Source organism: Ostrinia furnacalis, unplaced genomic scaffold, assembly GCF_004193835.3.
Source record: "Ostrinia furnacalis isolate ACB-3 unplaced genomic scaffold, ASM419383v2 OfSCF7299, whole genome shotgun sequence".
Taxonomy (NCBI): Eukaryota; Metazoa; Arthropoda; class Insecta; order Lepidoptera; family Crambidae; genus Ostrinia; species Ostrinia furnacalis.
The window spans coordinates 79,914-99,879 of record NW_021137538.1 but is presented as its reverse complement, the minus strand read 5'-3'; the positions used below and the strand labels follow the sequence as shown (position 1 = coordinate 99,879).

The following is a 19,966-nucleotide window of genomic DNA, read 5'->3' as shown; positions in this document are numbered from 1 at the left end:
ATGAAATCACGATCAATTTAGATCAGAGTTCTTGATAATTTCAGATTTTTTGCAAAGATAAAATGTTTAGCAGTTTGCATTTTTCACACCAGCATAATTAATTGTGGCCGGTGGTGCAAAGGGTACAAAAGGCTTATTATCAATAGTTTAAAAACAGAGCTTACACAACTTTGCACAAGCTCGCCTCTATAAGATTGCATAATATTTGAAATTATTATGCAACTTTATAGAGGCGAGCTTAATACTGCCATGTTACTGCCAGTCAACATTTGATTTAAAACATGCAAATTGACACCAGATTGCACAACATTTGAAATTATTGTGCAATATTGTCTAACAAACAAATGACTCATGATAACAACTGCATTTCATAACACTTGAAATCATTATGTAATTAGATATCAATATAAATACTAGGATCCCGTTCCAGTGCTATCATTGGGAATCCATCCGTCTCATAGCACACGTCAAGTGATTTTATTCCAAATTATACCATGGATACGTTATTAGTGATCGAAGTTCGAAGAAACGACGCTTGCCCGGAACGAAACCGAAGCTCTGGAAACATAGAAATAATTGAGGTAAATAACGAAACAGTGAACAACCACGGACTGGAGACTACGAGGGTTACACGTTCAAACAGTGATATTTTTGCTTACAGAGATGAAGCTCATACGTGCAGAGAGCGATCCCGATCGAGAGAACATTCTAGAGGAAGATCAAGAGACGCATCCCGAGGTAGGCTGCGAAAAAGATCTGGAGACAGGTCTGAATCTCAGTCTGAATTGAAGTCTAGAGATAAATCTCGAAGTAGGTCGAGAGGAAGGTCTCGTGGTAAATCCAGGGAGAGATCTAGAGGCAGATCCCGGGGAAGATCTCGTGGTAAATCCAGGGAGAGATCGAGGGGCCGATCCAGGGGAAAGTCTCGTGGCAGATCGCGAGGCAGGTCCAGGGGACGGTCTCGTGGCAAGTCCAGGGAGAGATCTAGAGGTCGATCCAGGGGAAGATCTCGCGGCAAGTCTAGGGAGAGATCGAGAGGCCGATCCAGGGGCAGGTCTCGTGGTAAGTCCAGGGAGAGATCGAGAGACAGATCCAGGGGAAGGTCTCGTGGCAAGTCCAGGGACAGATCGAGAGACCAATCCAGGGGAAGGTCTCGTGGCAAGTCCAGGGAGAGAACAAGAAGAGGATCTCGTAGACGAACAACATGAAGAACATGAGAAAGATATTAAACGATTTTGGTAATACGACATTGGTAAAATAATTAATGGTAAAATCGATATGTAACTTGATTAATCACTATTGTTATGGTGATGGTTAAAATATTAATTCCTAATTATAATTTTTAAATATCTTACAACTTAGAGATAGTTATTTTAAACAAGATTTTATTGTTGTAATCTTACTCAATAATATAATAGTACTCGTAGATAGGTTAATTCATTAATTGTCTTGCGTTTATATGGTACTTGAAAATATTTTGTTTTATTATTAACTAAAAAAGAAATAAAATGCGAAAAAAATCTAGTAAGTTAGGTACGTAAAAAAAATAGTTCATGTTAATTATTACTCCTATCGTGTAACCACAAGAACAAGGAAATACAGAATAAAAATGAAACATAATTTTTAATTGAAACCGTACTGTAATTGATTGCACTGCAATAACACCGTATAATAGGTACTTCTTGAAATTGATGCAATACAAAAAAAGTACTTGAGATGATTATACATCCTATAGATTTCCAGATAACTGGTATTCACGTAAGTTATTATACTTATTACACTCAGAATATAATGAATGATTTATTATTGTAGCTAGGCTAGGAAATAACAAAGATATTATGTAATAAATAAAACTTATTTCTGCTAGCATGATGTTTATCTTGTTTTGTTGGAAACAATAATCCCACTACTCAATACTATTTCATACCCCAAATATAATGATTTTGTCAGAAATCACAAACCTCGTATTTTTCAGGGGTACATAACATTCGCAGCGTACGTCCATTATTTGGTACCGGGCAGTTTCAAAATACGTACCGCTATAGTTCCCTTTAGCAAACGCGAGCTGGAACCATATTTGTATGGGAACACAAGAAGATGGTTGCCAAAGGGCGAAGCGCCTTATCCAGGGTACTGCAGGGCTCCAGGCAGTAGCCACTGTTTGCCTTACCTGTGCAACTGTGAACAACTCAGCGAAATATGGAAAAAGATTAAAGGACTAGCAATTAAATAAAAAAATCGAGATTTTAAATATAAACTTTAATACACAATTACAGCACATCATACATTTACTTTCATAGTTATTTACACAGCCTTTCCAATCAAAAAGTTTTTTACAGGGTATTGATTTGAATTTGTACTATACAGGGTGTTACTTTGCATTCTTGCCATATTTACAGAGGTGACTATATTACTGATACTGATCACAAATCCGTTAAAAAATAATGCCCGAAAAATTTTTTTTTTAATCTTGAGTATTTTATTTTATCGACAATCTGTTAAACACATCACTAATTATCGTAACGCATGCACATCACTTGTTGGTGATGGCGATGAAGACTTTTTTACTTTTTATTGTATTTTTAAATATCTATTGCAATCTATTGTCTTTAAAATGTCTTTTTGACACTTGTAAAAAACTGAGAAATCCATCAATCACAAATCACGTTATAAATTATACAAAAATGTCTGAAGTGTATTCAAACAACGAATAATTTAATCAAAATGGTGCCTGGAGTGTCTGCAAGACGTCTTAGACAAAATGCTTGATGACGTACCTGGAACCATATTTGTATGGGAACACAAGAAGATGGTTGCCAAAGGGCGAAGCGCCTTATCCAGGGTACTGCAGGGCTCCAGGCAGTAGCCACTGTTTGCCTTACCTGTGCAACTGTGAACAACTCAGCGAAATATGGAAAAAGATTAAAGGACTAGCAATTAAGTAAAAAAATCGAGATTTTAAATATAAACTTTAATACACAATTACAGCATATTATAAATTTACTTTCATAGTTATTTACACAGCCTTTCCAATCGTAATGTTTTTTACAGGGTATTGATTTGAATTTGTACTATATTTATACGAATGTACTATAATTAATGTATTTAATGAAAGTTTTTCGTATCATAACGAGTATTCGTCCCCCAAATACAGCACGCATTGAAGTCAACACCCTGTACAAAACAATTAAATTTTAATACGTGCATAAGTAGGTATATACAGTTATAGTAGTTGTAGTATTTTATGGTGCGTCCACACTGGGCGAACAGGCTCGAGCGGCAAACTCGACATCCTTGCTCACCCTGCTCATGAGTGAGCAGGATGTCGAGTTTGCCGCGCGAGCCCGTTCGCCCAGTGTGGACGCACCATTAGAATAACAATTTCCTAAATTGTTTCTAAGTTTAATACAAAATTACATCATAATTTAATTATTTGCTATGCATTTTCTAGTTCCCAATGGGAATATTTTTCTTTCAAATGCTTTTTATTAAGCTAATTAACTAAAATATTGGCAAAAACCGTGAACTTGATAGTTTAATGGACTATTTACACAAGGTCAGACCATGAGATACGATAGACAATGCCCACAACATTAAAAATTAGACTTGTGATGTCACATTCACGATCTAAAAACTTTTTACAAGTGATTGCACCCTTTGACTGATTGCAAAATGCGTTGTAGCCGGCAAGACAGTAGTTTCCTGTGGTCTACAACTCATCATAAATTTTAAAGAGCCACCCAAAACACATAACTGTCTTTTTAGGGTTCCATATTTGATAAATACCAGTGTTGATTGTAAGATTAATAATACTAATAAATAACTTTGACTAACATTGTTGCAGTTTCTGTGTACCAAAAATTATACAATCCATAATTTTAAGGAATATGGGACATAGACTACATAAATGATACATTTTACTCGTCTACTACTTTATACTGAAACCACTAAATTCCATTAAGCATCAGACAAACATGTTTTGTAGCATGAAATACATAAAATATATTACAATATGCTTTGTAGCAGAGGGAAGGCATCAGAACAGAATTTCAAGGCCTCAATAGCTAGATTTCATTTAGATTCATTCATAGACTAGGTACCTCTTCCAAGCGGGCTAGTCTCAGAACAGCTTCTGCCAGACGATTGTGAACTTTACCGCGTCTCAGTGAGGTAGGATGTCGTGCATCGCGTATCGCCACGTCCACCGTCGTGCGAGGGCTTCGAATCTGGCGCGGTCCCGTACATACATCTCTCCGATTTCTGGCTCCATACAGACCTGTGAAAAGAATAAAAATGTTATAAATAAAAATCTGCCTAAAAAGGTAGCATTACTCAGTTTTAGCTTCATCAAATAAAATAAAAAATGACAGATAAAACGCGTCAAAGTTTAACACGTGACGTCACTACAAAAAGTGTAGCACGGCGTGACTTCACGAGGAACTTCAACGCACTATAACTTCGTAATTATGTGTTTGATTGACAAATAAAGATATACGTCTCCAATATTTTTTGATAGTATAATTGACGGACTAATGTTTTTTCAATAGTCTAGCTCAGGGGTCTCAAAACTACGGCCATATCCGGCCCGCTACCGCCATCAATCCGGCCCGCGACAGCTTAAGACTAAGCCTATGTTTGCATAGGTGGGCAGAAAAATTAAAATTATTATGGCCCCTGGTCTAGCCTTTTATCAGAATTTATATTTATTGGTAGGTATAGGTAGTTGAGTCTTGGGTAACTTATGTCCATTTTCGATTTTCCTGTAAGCATGTATCATTTCACCTAAATGAATACTGACCGCAGTATATGGATCTGTGAGCAGGCTCTAGATGGAGATGAGCACCTTGCTTATAGTGAGCGCCAGCGACCAGTTGTGGTGCACGGAGTCGATGCCCACGTCGCCGTGCCACGACACTTTGGGTTCAGCACGCGCGTCAGAAGCGGACCACTAACGTCGTCCTGCTCACTCTGCTCTTGAGTGAGCAAGATGACGCCAGCGAGAGGCTATGCACTTGGTGTGGACGCACCATTGAGTCACGTTCAGCCTATATAGGTATTGCTCAGAGACCAGTACTAATGCGGACCACTGGCGGCTCGTCGGGTTCCTGTAATGGAGTCACCTTCAGCCTGTATACTGACCGCGGTATATGGATCTGTGAGCAGGCTCTGGATGGAGATGAGCAGCTTGCTTATAGTGAGCGCCAGCGACCAGTTGTGGTGCACGGAGTCGATGCCCACGTCGCCGTGCCGCGACACGTTGGGTGCAGCACGCGCGTCAGAAGCGGACCACTAACGTCGTCCTGCTCACTCTGCTCTTGAGTGAGCAGGATGACACCAGCGCGAGGCCGTGCACCCGGTGTGGACGCACCATTGAGTCACGTTCAGCTTATACACCACTACATTTTTATCACCGAAAAAAATTTAACAGGTTATGTAGAAACGTGTGAAAAATTTAAAGCAAAAGAAAAATAAATGTAAATTCATAAAGTGAATTTTTTTGTTAAATTTTCTTTAGTCCGTATTTTACGCGTCACAGCTGGGTCACTCCGCTGCTCGCTAGAGTAGTCGTACGCACTCGCATATTGCCCCGATCTGTCTGTCTCGCTCACGCCTCGACCACGCTTCCATTGTTATTATTACATACTTAGCTAACTTCAAGTAATTTTGAGTTCTAATAAATGTTACATTATCTTACGTAAATAGTGCTAGCGACGCGTGTGTCCATAAATTACCAATTTTGGGATGAAATTTTGAGTAACTTTATTTAACTTTTTTTTTTTGCATAAATAGGATCTGTATCAATAACTCATTACCCAGAATTTTTTTTCGGTGATAAAAATTTTGTGGTGTATACTGCCCAGCGACCGGTACTAATGCGGACCACTGGCGGCTCGTCGGGTTCCTGTAATGGAGTCACCTTCAGTCTGTATACTGACCGCGGTATATGGATCTGTGAGCAGGCTCTGGATGGAGATGAGCACCTTGCTTATAGTGAGCGCCAGCGACCAGTTGTGGTGCACGGAGTCGATGCCCACGTCGCCGTGCCGCGACACGTTGGGGTGCAGCACTCGAGTTAAGAAACGGACCACTGGCGGGCTCATTGGGTACCTGCGATGGGATATTCGTTGATTTTAATCATCATCAACTAATTTAGTGCACTGAGCAAACATTATGGCTAAAAGCCTTAGTCCACTCATCTCGTTCAGAGAGTTCTGATATTAGCGATGATTCATGGTGAGGCAAGCCACAAGTTCAGGCCAGAAAAATTGCAGATTCATTTTTTTATAACAAATCCAGTTATTTTGTAACTAGCTGACCCGGCGAACTTAGTAGGTACCACCTATGTTCATGATAGATATTGTAGGATTCTAATGGTGAAAGATTTTTTCAAATTGGCACAGTAATTTCGGAGTAAAAATGTTTTGTTAGGATAGGAACATGAATGGCAGTGTTCAATAAATGAGCTAGCCGTGCCAAAAATGGCAATTTCAACCGGTTGCCCGTGACATAATATGAGCATAAAGAGAATGATACTCACGCGTATGGAACTTGTATGTAAAGGTAGAAGACGCCGCCCTCGTAGGGCGAGCCGTCGGGCCCCGTGACGCTGGCCTGCCAGTGGCAGCACTTCGGGTCCAGTGGGGTAGCCGCTATCCCCTCGGGCGGGTCGTTGCGCAACATCTGATAGCGTAAATAGTTGCTCTACAATATTTCTTTAAGAAACTATTACAGCTTACTTATCATTTAATGCTAAAATTTATTTTAACAAAAAAAAACCAATTCCAAAAAACCTGCACTATAAAGTAGAAAAATAATTACGTTATTCATTTATTAGGACAAATGTACACACGGCCACAGTGTTAACTATCCATATCCGTTTTTGCTCTCGCTCTCAACAAATGGTGATTCTTTGCGATAGAACGAGATGACATGACCGTCAATGGGCAGTTAACACTGTTGCCGATAGTACATAAATATTGATATTCTTGGCGTCAGTGCCAGCCTGCCTATAGTGCCAGTTAAAAATACTACGGACTAGCGATGTGTATTGAAATGGGATATTTTCGTTTCATCCAGTGATGTCCACTGCTGGATAAAGGCCTACCGCAAGGATTTCACACTACAACGTCCGATCCTGCGCTGGTTGCAATCAGGTACTTTCCTCGACCTTCACCAGATCGTCGGTCCACCTAGTAGAATATTTATTTAGCATGTGTCAAAGAAACAAACCTTGAGTTCGTTCCGCAGGCGGTTCCGGCGCCAGGCGTTCTCCTCGCCGGCCGGCTGCGCCTGCACGCACATCTGCACTAAGCAGTTGCGGCAGAAGCACGACTCCACCAGCGACTGGTACTTCTGAGAATTATGAGGACCATTTGAAACACGTAAAACAATGAAATCTTAGCGTCCTGCACACGACGCCGCCACCGCGCCGCACCCGCGCCTTTGCACTGTTTATACGCGCCGTGTGAAGCCCGCTGCTGAGCCGCCACCGCACCGTCAAAGCCGGACCGGTGAAATAATGCTTTGACGGCGCGGTGGCGGCGCGGCGGCGGGTTTTACGCGGCACGCTTACAGTAATGTTGGCCTAATCAAGAGGCTAAATGCTATGGGGAAATTATGAACAACGTTTGGGACGTGTAAACCAATGAAATCTTACAGTAATGTTGTTGCGCACAATGGCCCAAGAGGCTAAGTGCGATTCGATTGCCCTGCAAAATTAACTAACAGTGATGTAGTTATGTATTAAGGCGATAATCATTTTCCAGCAGATGATACAACTTGGGCTAGAAGCTGGGTACACCTAATATGGCCATAAAGAGATGACACTTAGCGTAAGTCGTGCATCGTCACCCGCAGCCTCGGCGGTTTGCGCCCGTGCACTCAGCGATTGGTTGACGGGCGGCTGTGGTTCTTTCTGTTATAAAGCGCGTCTTGCCATAATCGCCCACCAAGTTTACGCGCGACAATAGCAACCACGGCAGCAACGTAAACGCACAAAATGTGAGTGAGTTTGGAAATAATCCCGCGGTTTTTCCACTGCGGAATTTTTTGGCCTAGCCACAAACCTTATGCCAGTCAATATTGGTGAGTAGCGGGTGGTACAGCGGCCAGCGGCGCGCCGTGAAGGCGGCCCAGCATCTATACATCGTACTGTAAGCGCTCCTGCACACGACGCCGCCACCGCGCCCCTACACTGTTCATACGCGCCGAGTAAAGCCCGCCGCCGCGCGCCGCCACCGCGACGTCAAAGCATAATTTCACCGATCCGGCTTTGACGGCGCGGCAGCAGACTTCACGCGGGGGCGGCGCGGCGGCGGCGTCGTTTGCAGGAGCGCTAACAGGGCTGAGGCCGTTACCAAGGTGACGCTCAGTAAAACTTCCATCGCCAGCGCGATCACAGCCCGATCATAGGCCAATGACAGGTCTTTCGGACTGTCATGGGTCGCGCGACCTGTATTGGCCCATGATCGCGCCGGCGATGGCGATCTGCACGCGTTGGTGTGGTTGAAGCTTAACTAACCTTATGCCAGTCGATGTCTTTTTTTATTTTTTAAAGATTATTAGCAATTTGCATTGCACAAATTACTAATAGTCCCGTTAGCCCCTCGCGGTAAGCTAAATAAGCTTGTGTTACGAGTGGGCTCACCACAATAGTCGAGCGGCGGTGGGATTCGAACCCGCGTTCCTCGGATCTCGAGTCGGCCACTCCGACCCCTTCACCGTTCGGCTATCGTGGCTATNTTTATATTTGATTTGTTAAAGATTAATTACCAATCCAAATATAATAGCCTAAGATCATCAGAGGCCATGCAATATAAGGACTAAATAACCATTTCCATAACCAAAATCTTGGTATAAACCCAACACCATGAATAAAACCGCCAGAAATACCGACCATGACGAGCATCAGCATACTGTGGTTGTAGTGACCATTGGCATCTAACATTAATGATGGGTGTACCAATAAAATAGCAGCAAGTGGCAATGCCAACAAAAACGAAACGGTCATTGCAAGCACTTGAGCTTTACTATTCTTCGGTGTTGTCATTGCTTCAGCCATTTTATTATTCCTCATCTAAATCTTGATGGTGTTCGATATAGAGCGCACTGAGTACACCTGCGAAGCATGCCATCAAAATGCCTAGAATCCATGCAAAATACCACATTTCACATCTCCTCATTAGTACAAACTATGTGAATTTTCTTCAATGTGTTTGTTAGTGATGACACCCCACATTTTGTAATAAGACCAAGAGGTATAGATCAAAATGAGAGGAACAAAAATACAAGCAGCAACAGTCATTACACCCNCTTTGTAGTAGAGGGAAGGCATTTCAAGGCCTCAATAGCTAGATTTAATTTAGATTCATTCATAGACTAGGTACCTCTTCCAAGCGGGCTAGTCTCAGAACAGCTTCTGCCAGTCGATTGTGAACTTTACCGCGTCTCAGTGAGGTAGGATGTCGTGCATCGCGTATCGCCACGTCCACCGCCGCGCGAGGGCTTCGAATCTGGCGCGGTCCCGTACATACATCTCTCCGATTTCTGGCTCCATACAAACCTGTGAAAAGAATAAAAATGTTCTAAATAAAAATCTACCTAGAATGCATTACTCAGTTTTTGCTTCATCAAATAAAATAAAAAATGACAGAGAAAAAGCGCACCAAAGTTTAACTCGTGACGTCACTACGTTGCAAAAAGTGTAGCACGGCGTGACTGCACGAGGAACTTCAACGCACTATAACTTCGTAATTATGTGTTTGATTGACAAATAAAGATATTTTTTGATAGTATAATATTGACGGACTAATGTTTTTTCAATAGTCTAGCCCAGGGGTCTCCAAACTACGGCCATATCCGGCCCGCTACCGCCATCAATCCGTCCCACGACAGCTTAAGACTAAGCTTATGTTTGCATAGGTGGGCAGAAAAATTAAAATTGTTATGGCCCTTGCAACATATCGAAAAAAATATTCTGGCCCCTGGTCTAGCCTTTTATCAGAATTTATATTTATTGGTAGGTATAGGTAGTTGAGTCTTGGGTAACTTATGTCCATTTTCGATTTTCCTGTAAGCATGTATCATTTCACCTAAATGAATACTGACCGCAGTATATGGATCTGTGAGCAGGCTCTGGATGGAGATGAGCACCTTGCTTATATTTTTTTATTTATTTATTATTCATTATTGAGCAATTACATATTTGATCCAAATAGCGTCCTAAATCCTCTTTAGGTTTGTCTAGACACTATTGTTCTCTATACAAATAAAAACAAACGTTTTAGTATAAGCATTCACAACACTTTCAGATATTATACAAAACATTATTTTAGCGAGTGCGCACTACGATGACGAAAGACTCGACGTTCGATCGCGATCGCAGACCGGTTGGGTACGCATTGTCGTTGTGTGCGTAGATAATACACAAAGCCCCGTCCAGTCGTCCGCCACACGTTATAGTGAGCGCCAGCGACCAGTTGTGGTGCACGGAGTCGATGCCCACGTCGCCGTGCCGCGACACGTTGGGTGCAGCACGCGCGTCAGAAGCGGACCACTAACGTCGTCCTGCTCACTCTGTTCTTGAGTGAGCAGGATGGCACCAGCGAGAGGCTATGCACCCGGTGTGGACGCACCATTGAGTCACGTTCAGCCTATATACTGCCCAGCGACCAGTAGTAATGCGGACCACTGGCGGCTCGTCGGATTCCTGTAATGGAGTCACCTTCAGCCTGAATACTGACCGCGGTGTAGGGGTCTGTGAGCAGGCTCTGGATGGAGATGAGCACCTTGCTTATAGTGAGCGCCAGCGACCAGTTGTGGTGCACGGAGTCGATGCCCACGTCGCCGTGCCGCGACACGTTGGGTGCAGCACGCGCGTCAGAAGCGGACTACTAACGTCGTCCTGCTCACTCTGTTCTTGAGTGAGCAGGATGGCACCAGCGAGAGGCTATGCACCCGGTGTGGACGCACCATTATGGAGTCACGTTCAGCTTATACATCACTACATTTTTATCACCGAAAAAAAATTAACAGGTTATGTAGAAACGTGTAAAAAATTTAAAGCAAAAGAAAAATAAATGTAAATTCATAAAGTGAATTTTTTGTTAAATTTTCTTTAGTCCGTATTTTACGCGTCACAGCTGGGTCACTCCGCTGCTCGCTAGAGTAGTCGTACGCACTCGCATATTGCCCCGATCTGTCTGTCTCGCTCACGCCTCGACCACGCTTCCAGTGTTATTATTACATACTTAGCTAACTTCAAGTAATTTTGAGTTCTAATAAATGTTACATTATCTTCCGTAAATAGTGCTAGCGACGCGTGTGTCCATAAATTACCAATTTTGGGATGAAATTTTAAGTAACTTTATTTAACTTTTTTTTTTCATAAATAGGATAGTATCAATAACTCATTACCCAGAATTTTTTTTCCGGTGATAAAAATTTAGTGGTGTATACTGCCCAGCGACCAGTACTAATGCGGACCACTGGCGGCTCGTCGGGTTCCTGTAACGGAGTCACCTTCAGCCTGTATACTGACCGCGGTATATGGATCTGTGAGCAGGCTCTGGATGGAGATGAGCACCTTGCTTATAGTGAGCGCCAGCGACCAGTTGTGGTGCACGGAGTCGATGCCCACGTCGCCGTGCCGCGACACGTTGGGTGCAGCACGCGCGTCAGAAGCGGACCACTAACGTCGTCCTGCTCACTCTGCTCTTGAGTGAGCAGGATGACACCAGCGAGAGGCCGTGCACCCGGTGTGGACGCACCATTGAGTCACGTTCAGCCTATACAGGGTGGAATTTTGAGATGCCACCTGGAGGGAAAGTACTCTTAATACTGTAGATAGAAAGTTTCCTCAGGAAACATTCCTTTATTTTTGAAAAGAAATAGAACTGCATTCAAAGATTTCTAAAAATTTGTTTGCCACACCCGGGAATCGAACCACTAAAATTTGATAAAATTACATCCTGTATTTTTATTGCATCGATCGTTAGGGTTAAGTATAAGGATGAAATCTCTCTAACAAACTTGATAAATCAAATGTATGGAAAACCATGAAATCTTAAGTTATTTTAATTATGTACAGAAAATTGTATGGTATAGTAGAGAATTTTCGAAAATTTTTAAAAAATCTGTGAATGCAGTTCTGTTTCTTTTAAAAAATAAAGGAATGTTTTCTTTCAGTAAAAATTTATATCTACGTTAAGAATTCTTTCCCTCCAGGTGGCATTACAAAATTCCACCCTGTATACTGCCCAGCGACCAGTACTAATGCGGACCACTGGCGGCTCGTTGGGTTCCTGTAATGGAGTCACCTTCAGCCTGAATACTGACCGCGGTATATGGATCTGTGAGCAGGCTCTGGATGGAGATGAGCACCTTGCTTATAGTGAGCGCCAGCGACCAGTTGTGGTGCACGGAGTCGATGCCCACGTCGCCGTGCCGCGACACGTTGGGGTGCAGCACTCGAGTTAAGAAACGGACCACTGGCGGGCTCATGGGGTACCTGCGAGTGATGGGATATTCGATGACTTCAATCATATTTATTAAATTTTAGTCTCAAATCATCATTATTATCTCTCTCTGCACGAGTCTCTACTGTCTCTACTGCACAAAAACTATGACTGGAATGCCTGTTCAGAATTCTGACATAGGGATTCATGGCTAGATAAGATGACAAGCAAGGAGCTCGGGCGTAATCGAAGTCTCGTTTCCCCGTGAAATTGACAGACAAATTACTGGTACGAACATACCGTGATAGCAGATAGGAAAAGGTTAAATAAAAGTAAAAACGTGTTTTCTTAAAAGCATCACTTATAAGCGCAGAAGATTTCTAGATCAAGTCAATAATCGTGCATGATGTGTTTGTCGCGGCGTTTAATAAATGAGCGAGCCGTGTAATAAAACTGGTATTTCATTCAGTTGCCTTTGACCTGTGCACATAAAATATTTAATATTTATATACTCACGCGTATGGAACTTGAATGTAAAGGTAGAAGACGCCTCCCTCGTAGGGCGAGCCGTCGGGCCCCGTGACGCTGGCCTGCCAGTGGCAGCACTTCGGGTCCAGCGGGGTAGCCGCTATCCCCTCCGGCGGGTCGTTACGCAACATCTGATAGCAATAAATGTAGCTGCCATAACAATACTTCTATAACAATGTAAAGGTAGAAGACGCCTCCCTCGTAGGGCGAGCCGTCGGGCCCCGTGACGCTGGCCTGCCAGTGGCAGCACTTCGGGTCCAGTGGGGTAGCCGCTATGCCCTCGGGCGGATCGTTGCGTAACATCTGATAGCAATAAATGTAGCTGCCATAACAATACTTCTATGACAATGTAAAGGTAGAAGACGCCTCCCTCGTAGGGCGAGCCGTCGGGCCCCGTGACGCTGGCCTGCCAGTGGCAGCACTTCGGGTCCAGCGGGGTAGCCGCTATCCCCTCCGGCGGGTCGTTACGCAACATCTGATAGCAATAAATGTAGCTGCCATAACAATACTTCTATAACAATGTAAAGGTAGAAGACGCCTCCCTCGTAGGGCGAGCCGTCGGGCCCCGTGACGCTGGCCTGCCAGTGGCAGCACTTCGGGTCCAGCGGGGTAGCCGCTATCCCCTCGGGCGGGTCGTTGCGCAACATCTGATAGCGTAAATATTTGCTCTACAATATTTCTTTAAGAAACTATTACAGCTTACCTATCATTTAATGCTAAATTTTATTTTAACAAAAAAAATTAAAACCAATTCTAAAAAACCTGCACTATAAAGTAGCAAAATAATATACGTTATTCATTTATTAGGACAAATGTACACACGGTCACAGTGTTAACTATCCATTTGCGTTTTTGCTCTCGCTCTCATCAAATGGTGATTCTTTGCGATAGAACGAGATGACATGACCGTCAATGGGCAGTTAACACTGTTGCCGATAGTACATAAATACCATGATTGATATTCTTGGAGTCAGTGCCAGCCTGCCTATAGTGCCAGTTAAAAATTAGTACGGACTAGCGATGTGTATTGAAATGGGATATTTTCGTTTCATCCAGTGATGTCCACTGCTGGATAAAGGCCTACCGCAAGGATTTCACACTACAACGTCCGATCCTGCGCTGGTTGCAATCAGGTACTTTCCTCGACCTTCACCAGATCGTCGGTCCACCTAGTGGAATATTTATTTAGCATGTGTCAAAGAAACAAACCTTGAGTTCGTTCCGCAGGCGGTTCCGGCGCCAGGCGTTCTCCTCGCCGGCCGGCTGCGCCTGCACGCACATCTGCACTAAGCAGTTGCGGCAGAAGCACGACTCCACCAGCGACTGGTACTTCTGGGGAAATTATGAGGAACATTTGAAACACGTAAAACAATGAAATCTTAGCGCTCCTGCACACGACGCCGCCGCCGCGCCTTTGCACTGTTTATACGCGCCGCGTGAAGCCCGCCACCGCGCCGTCAAAGCCGGACCGGTGAAATTATGCTTTGACGGCGCGGTGGCGGGTTTTACGCGGCACGTATGAACAGTGTAGGGGCGCGGCGTCGGCGCGGTGGCGGCATCGTGTGCAGAAGCGCTTACAGTAATGTTGGCCTAATCAAGAGGCTAAGTGCTATGGGGAAATTATTAACAACATTTGGAACATGTAAAACAATGAAATCTTACAGTGATGTTGTTGCGCACAATGGTCCAAGAGGCTAAGTGCGATTCGATTGCCCTGCAAAATTAACTAACAGTGATGTTATGTATTAAAGTGATAATCATTTTCCATCAGATGAGACAACTTGGACTAGAAGCTGAGAAGCCATAAAAGGTGACTTAGACGCAAGCCGTGCGACGTCACCCGCAGCCACGGCGGTTTGTGCTCGTGCGCTTTACAATCGGTTGACGGGCTACCGTGGTTCTTAAATGACAAGCCGCGTATTTTGCGGTAATTTGTAATGAATTAATTACGTAGTAAGGTCTAAAACCTGTGAATTAAATCAATAAATAATTAAAATCGCCAGTCAAGTTTGCGGGCGACAATCGCCACCGCGGCGGCTCCGGTCTCGTGGAAATAAAACCGCGGTTTCTCCACCGCGGCAGGTGCGGGTGAAAACCGTCTGGCTTTAGTTTGTTCTATATCTGTGTGTTGTTAGCCTTAGCCACAAACCTTATGCCAGTCAATATTGGTGAGCAGCGGGCGGTACAGCATCTATACATCTTACTGTAGCAGGGCTGAGGCCGTAACCAAGGTGAAGCTCGGTAAAGCTTCAACCATCGACAGCGCGCTCACGGCCCGATCATAGGCCAAGGTCTTTCGGACTGTCATGGGTCGCGCAACCTGTATTGGCGTATGATCGCGCCGGCGATGGCGATCTGCACGCGTTGGTGTGGTTGAAGCTTAACTAACCTTATGCCAGTCGATGTTTGTAAGTAACCGAAGGCGGCCCAGGTAGCGACGCCTAGCGACTGACCTTGTGCCAGTCGATGTTGGTGAGCAGCGGGCGGTACAGCGGCCAGCGGCGCGCCGTGAAGGCGGCCCAGCATCTATACATCGTACTGTAGCAGGACTGAGGCCGTTGCCAAGGTGACGCTCAGTAAAGTTTCAACCATCGCCAGCGCGATCACAGCCTGATCATAGGCCAATGACATGTGGCGGGGACTGTCATGGGTCACGCAACCTGTATTGGCCTATGATTGATAGTTGGTGTGGTTGAAGCTTAAGTAACCTTATGCCAGTCGATGTTGGTGAGCAGCGGGCGGTACAGCGGCCAGCGGCGCGCCGTGAAGGCGGCCCAGCGCGGCGGCGGCACGCGCGCGCGCACCAGGCGCCACCAGCGCGCGTCACGCACGCGCACGCGCTCAGCGACAGTCGTCCAGGTAGCGACTGCTAGGGACTGACCTTGTGCCAGTCGATGTTGGTGAGCAGCGGGCGGTACAGCGGCCAGCGGCGCGCCGTGAAGGCGGCCCAGCGCGGCGGCGGCACGCGCGCGCGCACCAGGCGCCACCAGCGCGCGCACACGCACGCGCACGCGCTCAAGGAGAGGTCGTCCAGGTAGCTGAAGATGCACAGCAGCACTGCAACACACGTAAATGTGACAATTATAAATCAATACACACACTGATATACAGCCTTTTTTTATTTATTTATTTTTTTGTCAGGAAATGCATGAAATTGGCCCAAATGAATTGGAACCGGCAGGTTGTGTGAGGCTCTCTCTGCCAGATTGGCATACTCACTAAAACCTGACGGTGTCCTCCCAAAGCCTTTGAGACAGAACTATACTGATTTACAGTAAAACCTACACTGACACTGATATTGGCATACAACCAGCTGAGGTTATTACATAGTGATTAAATACACATTATCTCTTTATGGATTCCTAATTGGGTAGGTATTATTGATTAACTGACTCTCTTAATCAATAATACCAAAATAAAAAAAATCACTTCATTCAAGCCTCAAAACCCAGTCTGCTTTCAACAAAATACATATTAGTACTAGCCATGGAATCCATAAATACAAGTTAATTTTATAATCCCAGTAAATTCCACACAAGAATGCTCTAATTTCTTAACACAAGACTCCACTAAGAAATTCTGGTCATAAATAAATAATCCGTTCCAAAAAGACAAGGTACTTAGTAACTTGTCACCCAATGGTAATGCTTTGTGGTAGTACATTCTCTTAACAAGTAGCTACAAACAAAGAAAATGACAATTTGATGAAAAGTATACACACCTTCTGAAGGCAGCTGTTCAACTAGACCCGGAGCAAGGTTTTCTGGTGGGCGGGGAGTAGATAGAGCATGCAGGGACAGTGCTAGGCTGGGCGGAGCCGGCGGCGGCGCCTGCCCCGCGCCAGACAGGCCCGACCCACTGCTGCCGCTCCCACTGGCTCCCAAACCACTGGCGCGACTTGCCTCATCTTCTGGGCTTGTTTCACTGTCTAATGAGTTCTGAAATTTTTGTATTCTTCTTTAATGTTTTTAAAAATAAAGATGTTTAAATTGTATATAAAATATCATCTTTTTTTCTGCTTACCCTGTAATACCAACATGCTGGCAACTGACAAGCCCTATACATTTTACGATCCGCACTGTAATTGAGGTCCGAAGGCTCATCGTTGCCGGAGTCACCGTCGTCAGTTTTCTCACTGGAGAAGTACGAACTTGGGAAATATGACGGAAAGTCTGGGAACAAGAATGTATGACAAGTCACACATACTGGCTCTCCGAAACTCGGTCCGTAGTACCCGTTACACACGTAACAGGCATAATTCTGTAACGAAGACTTTCAATTTAGCAAATATTTAGTTGTGTTTAATAAAATAAAGATGGATAAACTCGTACATTGAATTCAAAGTCAAGTGGTTGTTGTTCCAAGGGTGTCCCCAAAACCATTTTATCGCCATTGTCTTCGAGTTTTTTAATGAAATTATGAAACTCAGGTCCTATGGCTGACATCATTGATAAACTTTTATTTAATTTGAATAACTTTAATACTAATAAAGAAAAACAGGAAAAAAATGCGTTGAACTTTCATTCCAGAATTCACAACAAAGTAGAATGTCAATGTGACAGACAGATTTTGACTTTGACTTTTTACTTTTTTTCTGAAAAGTGTTGTGGTGAGAGGGAGAATCTTTTCCAATCTTTTCACCCATAGGAAATTATTAGTAAGTCATCATCTGTCTATCCTACCCATATCCTACCTCATACGTGGGTGGCACTGAGCCCCGATTACGGTAACTTTTATAACGTCTACAATCCAGACGCGTTTCTGATTCTGCGATACGATTGGTCAAAACAGCTGACGTACGCTTCTCGATTCTGCGATACGATTGGTCGTTCAACAGCGTACGTCAGCTGTTTTGACCAATCGTATCGCAGAATCAGAAACGCGTCTGGATTGTAGACGTTATAAAAGTTACCGTAATCGGGGCTCTGTTTAGCAGAATCCGAATTCAGCTAGCTAATTTGAAATTCCACTAGCTTATATTAGTGATAAAGAAAATTCGTCAAATTGCAACCTTGCNTCGTTTGATCATTCAAAAATGATTCGCAAAATGTGTTGGAAAGCGCATAACTCAACAACGCCTGCCTGGACCAATTTTACCAATTCTTTTTTTTTTAATGTTCGTTGAATTCCAAGAATGGTTTCTACGGCGAGAAAAGTTCGAATAATTTCCGGGAAAACCTTAAAAAACTCGAAACTTCACCCCTAAGGGGGTAAAACGGGGGCACGCGTACGAAATTTAGATTTATTTACATAAATAAAATATCCATACTACGTCTCTTTAATGTACCTAGCTAATATTCAATATGCAGTAAATTTATAAATTATTAAATTAATGTGACCGGCCTTCCCGAAATAAATTACTAATTTGTTTTGACCCTTATTGAATATTAATGAATATCGAAATTCATGGAACTAAACCTCATCTGGTCTAGTTAACATATTGGTACACTAGGTTTTGCCTGTGGCTTTGCTTAATTGGGTTATCGTTCGGGATTGGACGTGAAATAGGATATGAAAATTGGTGCGGATCGAATCGGAAAACATAGTCACTTCGCGGGATCGGTCGTTCTGGAAGTATTTGTCCAGCAAGTTGCAGGTCCAATGACAGTTTAACTTTCCTCCGAAACAAACTTGACCTTCACTAGTTGGGGTTTTATTGGCGGTTAAGCTGTAGATCCTGGCTACACAGGAGTTGCAGCGGTGGGAACGAGAGATGGGAATAATTGTCTCGTTTGTCCAGCAGTGGACGGCATTTGGTTAAGACGTTGGTAGTAGAATTAAGTCTCGAAACATTATTTTTTTGTGTAATTACATACAAACTGACAGCTAATCTTTCATTATGTGTTAACAGAAAATAATATACGTTTCTTAGATCTTACGTATAAACTTATAAATTCATAGGAAAACACTGAACAGGATCATCCCTTTGAGTGTGTGATACTTTTTATAGTGTATGATGTACTACCCTCATGTAAAAGGCTGTATCAGCATTTCTTAAATAAAATTATTTATACTTAGAGACAGTTTAACCGGAAAATCTCGAAAATGTAGTAACTAAATCTAACACTTATAGTTCCTAAAAATAAAAGTATCAGTTTGTGCGAGTAAGTAGTGTTTTATAAATTAATGTATGCCTAGATAATAATAAGATAATAAAAAAAGCATTATTGAGAAGTTTTCTGAGTCAAATTTGTTAAGATTATCTCCTCAAAACACCACCATAATTACTCGTAGTAGATGTTCCTTGCTGCTGAGGGTGGGAGCAAGGCAAATGACAATGATTAATTAACTTTATCTGACCTTCCAGGCTCTGGTGCTATTACTGAATGCAAACAAATCGATTTGCGCGTGATACTTAGATAAATGGATACTCATTTTACGTTTGTACTTACACCAAATAAAGCAATAAAATAAAAGTTTCAGGACACCATTCAAGGACATGTCACACTGCGGTGTACGGTCAGGTCAAATTAATCATACATGATGCCGACTGCGTTTTCTTTGACCTTCCGCAACCAGTGTCAAATCTTTGAGGGTCTCTAATATCTTTCAGACACTAAACATGAGAACGTAAATCAATATGAAGTTTTAAAATCCTATTAAATATGTATTTAATTACTACGACCAAAAAAGTACATGATCTTTCCTATAAGGCTATTAGCTTTCATGCTAGGCTTATTAGCTTTATTTTCTTAACCTCTTATTTATATTACAAACAGATAACTGTCGTCTTTTTTAATATCTACAAAATATTCACTTACGTACTTTTCCACGAGGTCAGTGGATTACATATCATAAGTATTCATATACAAGCTCTTTGGCTTACTATATTAAGGCGAAAGTATTTTCTGGGGTCCAAGAAGGGTCCGCTCGGAATAAATAAATACATATTAGGGTGTAGTGCTTCTAATTAAATTAGGAAGGTAAACTATTAGGGCCAGATGCCGTGGTTAATTTAAAATTTATAAACGTGATTCTTTTGG

General features: G+C 43.1%; 2 protein-coding genes and 2 long non-coding RNA genes across 5 annotated transcripts; 1 reads left to right on the top strand and 3 right to left on the bottom strand.

Annotated features, from left to right (window-relative positions):
* The first annotated feature begins 419 nt into the window (after positions 1–419).
* On the top strand, positions 420–774 carry LOC114363791 (uncharacterized). The gene is made up of 2 exons (XR_003656803.1): positions 420–581; positions 662–774. It is a non-coding gene; the product is annotated as an uncharacterized LOC114363791 (long non-coding RNA).
* A 722-nt stretch (positions 775–1,496) lies between these two features.
* On the bottom strand, positions 1,497–2,898 carry LOC114363792 (uncharacterized). The gene is made up of 2 exons (XR_003656804.1): positions 2,778–2,898; positions 1,497–2,065 (listed from the first exon to the last, which is right to left on the bottom strand). It is a non-coding gene; the product is annotated as an uncharacterized LOC114363792 (long non-coding RNA).
* A 583-nt stretch (positions 2,899–3,481) lies between these two features.
* Positions 3,482–8,147, bottom strand: LOC114363784 (ubiquitin-conjugating enzyme E2 28-like). The gene is made up of 5 exons (XM_028319604.1): positions 8,067–8,147; positions 7,231–7,353; positions 6,539–6,681; positions 5,937–6,108; positions 3,482–4,276 (listed from the first exon to the last, which is right to left on the bottom strand). Exons 1-5 carry the CDS (start codon positions 8,145–8,147, stop codon positions 4,163–4,165), a joined length of 633 nt encoding a protein of 210 aa, XP_028175405.1. The 3' UTR covers positions 3,482–4,162.
* Positions 3,482–17,548, bottom strand: LOC114363790 (uncharacterized). Of its 2 annotated transcripts, XM_028319612.1 has the most exons (9): positions 17,315–17,548; positions 17,007–17,243; positions 16,705–16,921; positions 15,865–16,040; positions 14,193–14,315; positions 12,972–13,114; positions 12,337–12,508; positions 9,343–9,562; positions 3,482–4,056 (listed from the first exon to the last, which is right to left on the bottom strand). In XM_028319612.1, the coding sequence occupies exons 1-8, from the start codon at positions 17,429–17,431 to the stop codon at positions 9,449–9,451; spliced, it is 1,299 nt and encodes a 432-aa protein (XP_028175413.1). In that variant the 5' UTR covers positions 17,432–17,548; the 3' UTR covers positions 3,482–4,056; positions 9,343–9,448. The 2 variants fall into 2 exon arrangements, with proteins under 2 accessions (XP_028175413.1, XP_028175412.1); XM_028319611.1 differs by lacking the exons at positions 3,482–4,056; positions 9,343–9,562; positions 12,337–12,508; positions 12,972–13,114 and adding an exon at positions 13,331–13,630.
* Positions 17,549–19,966: the final 2,418 nt, after the last annotated feature.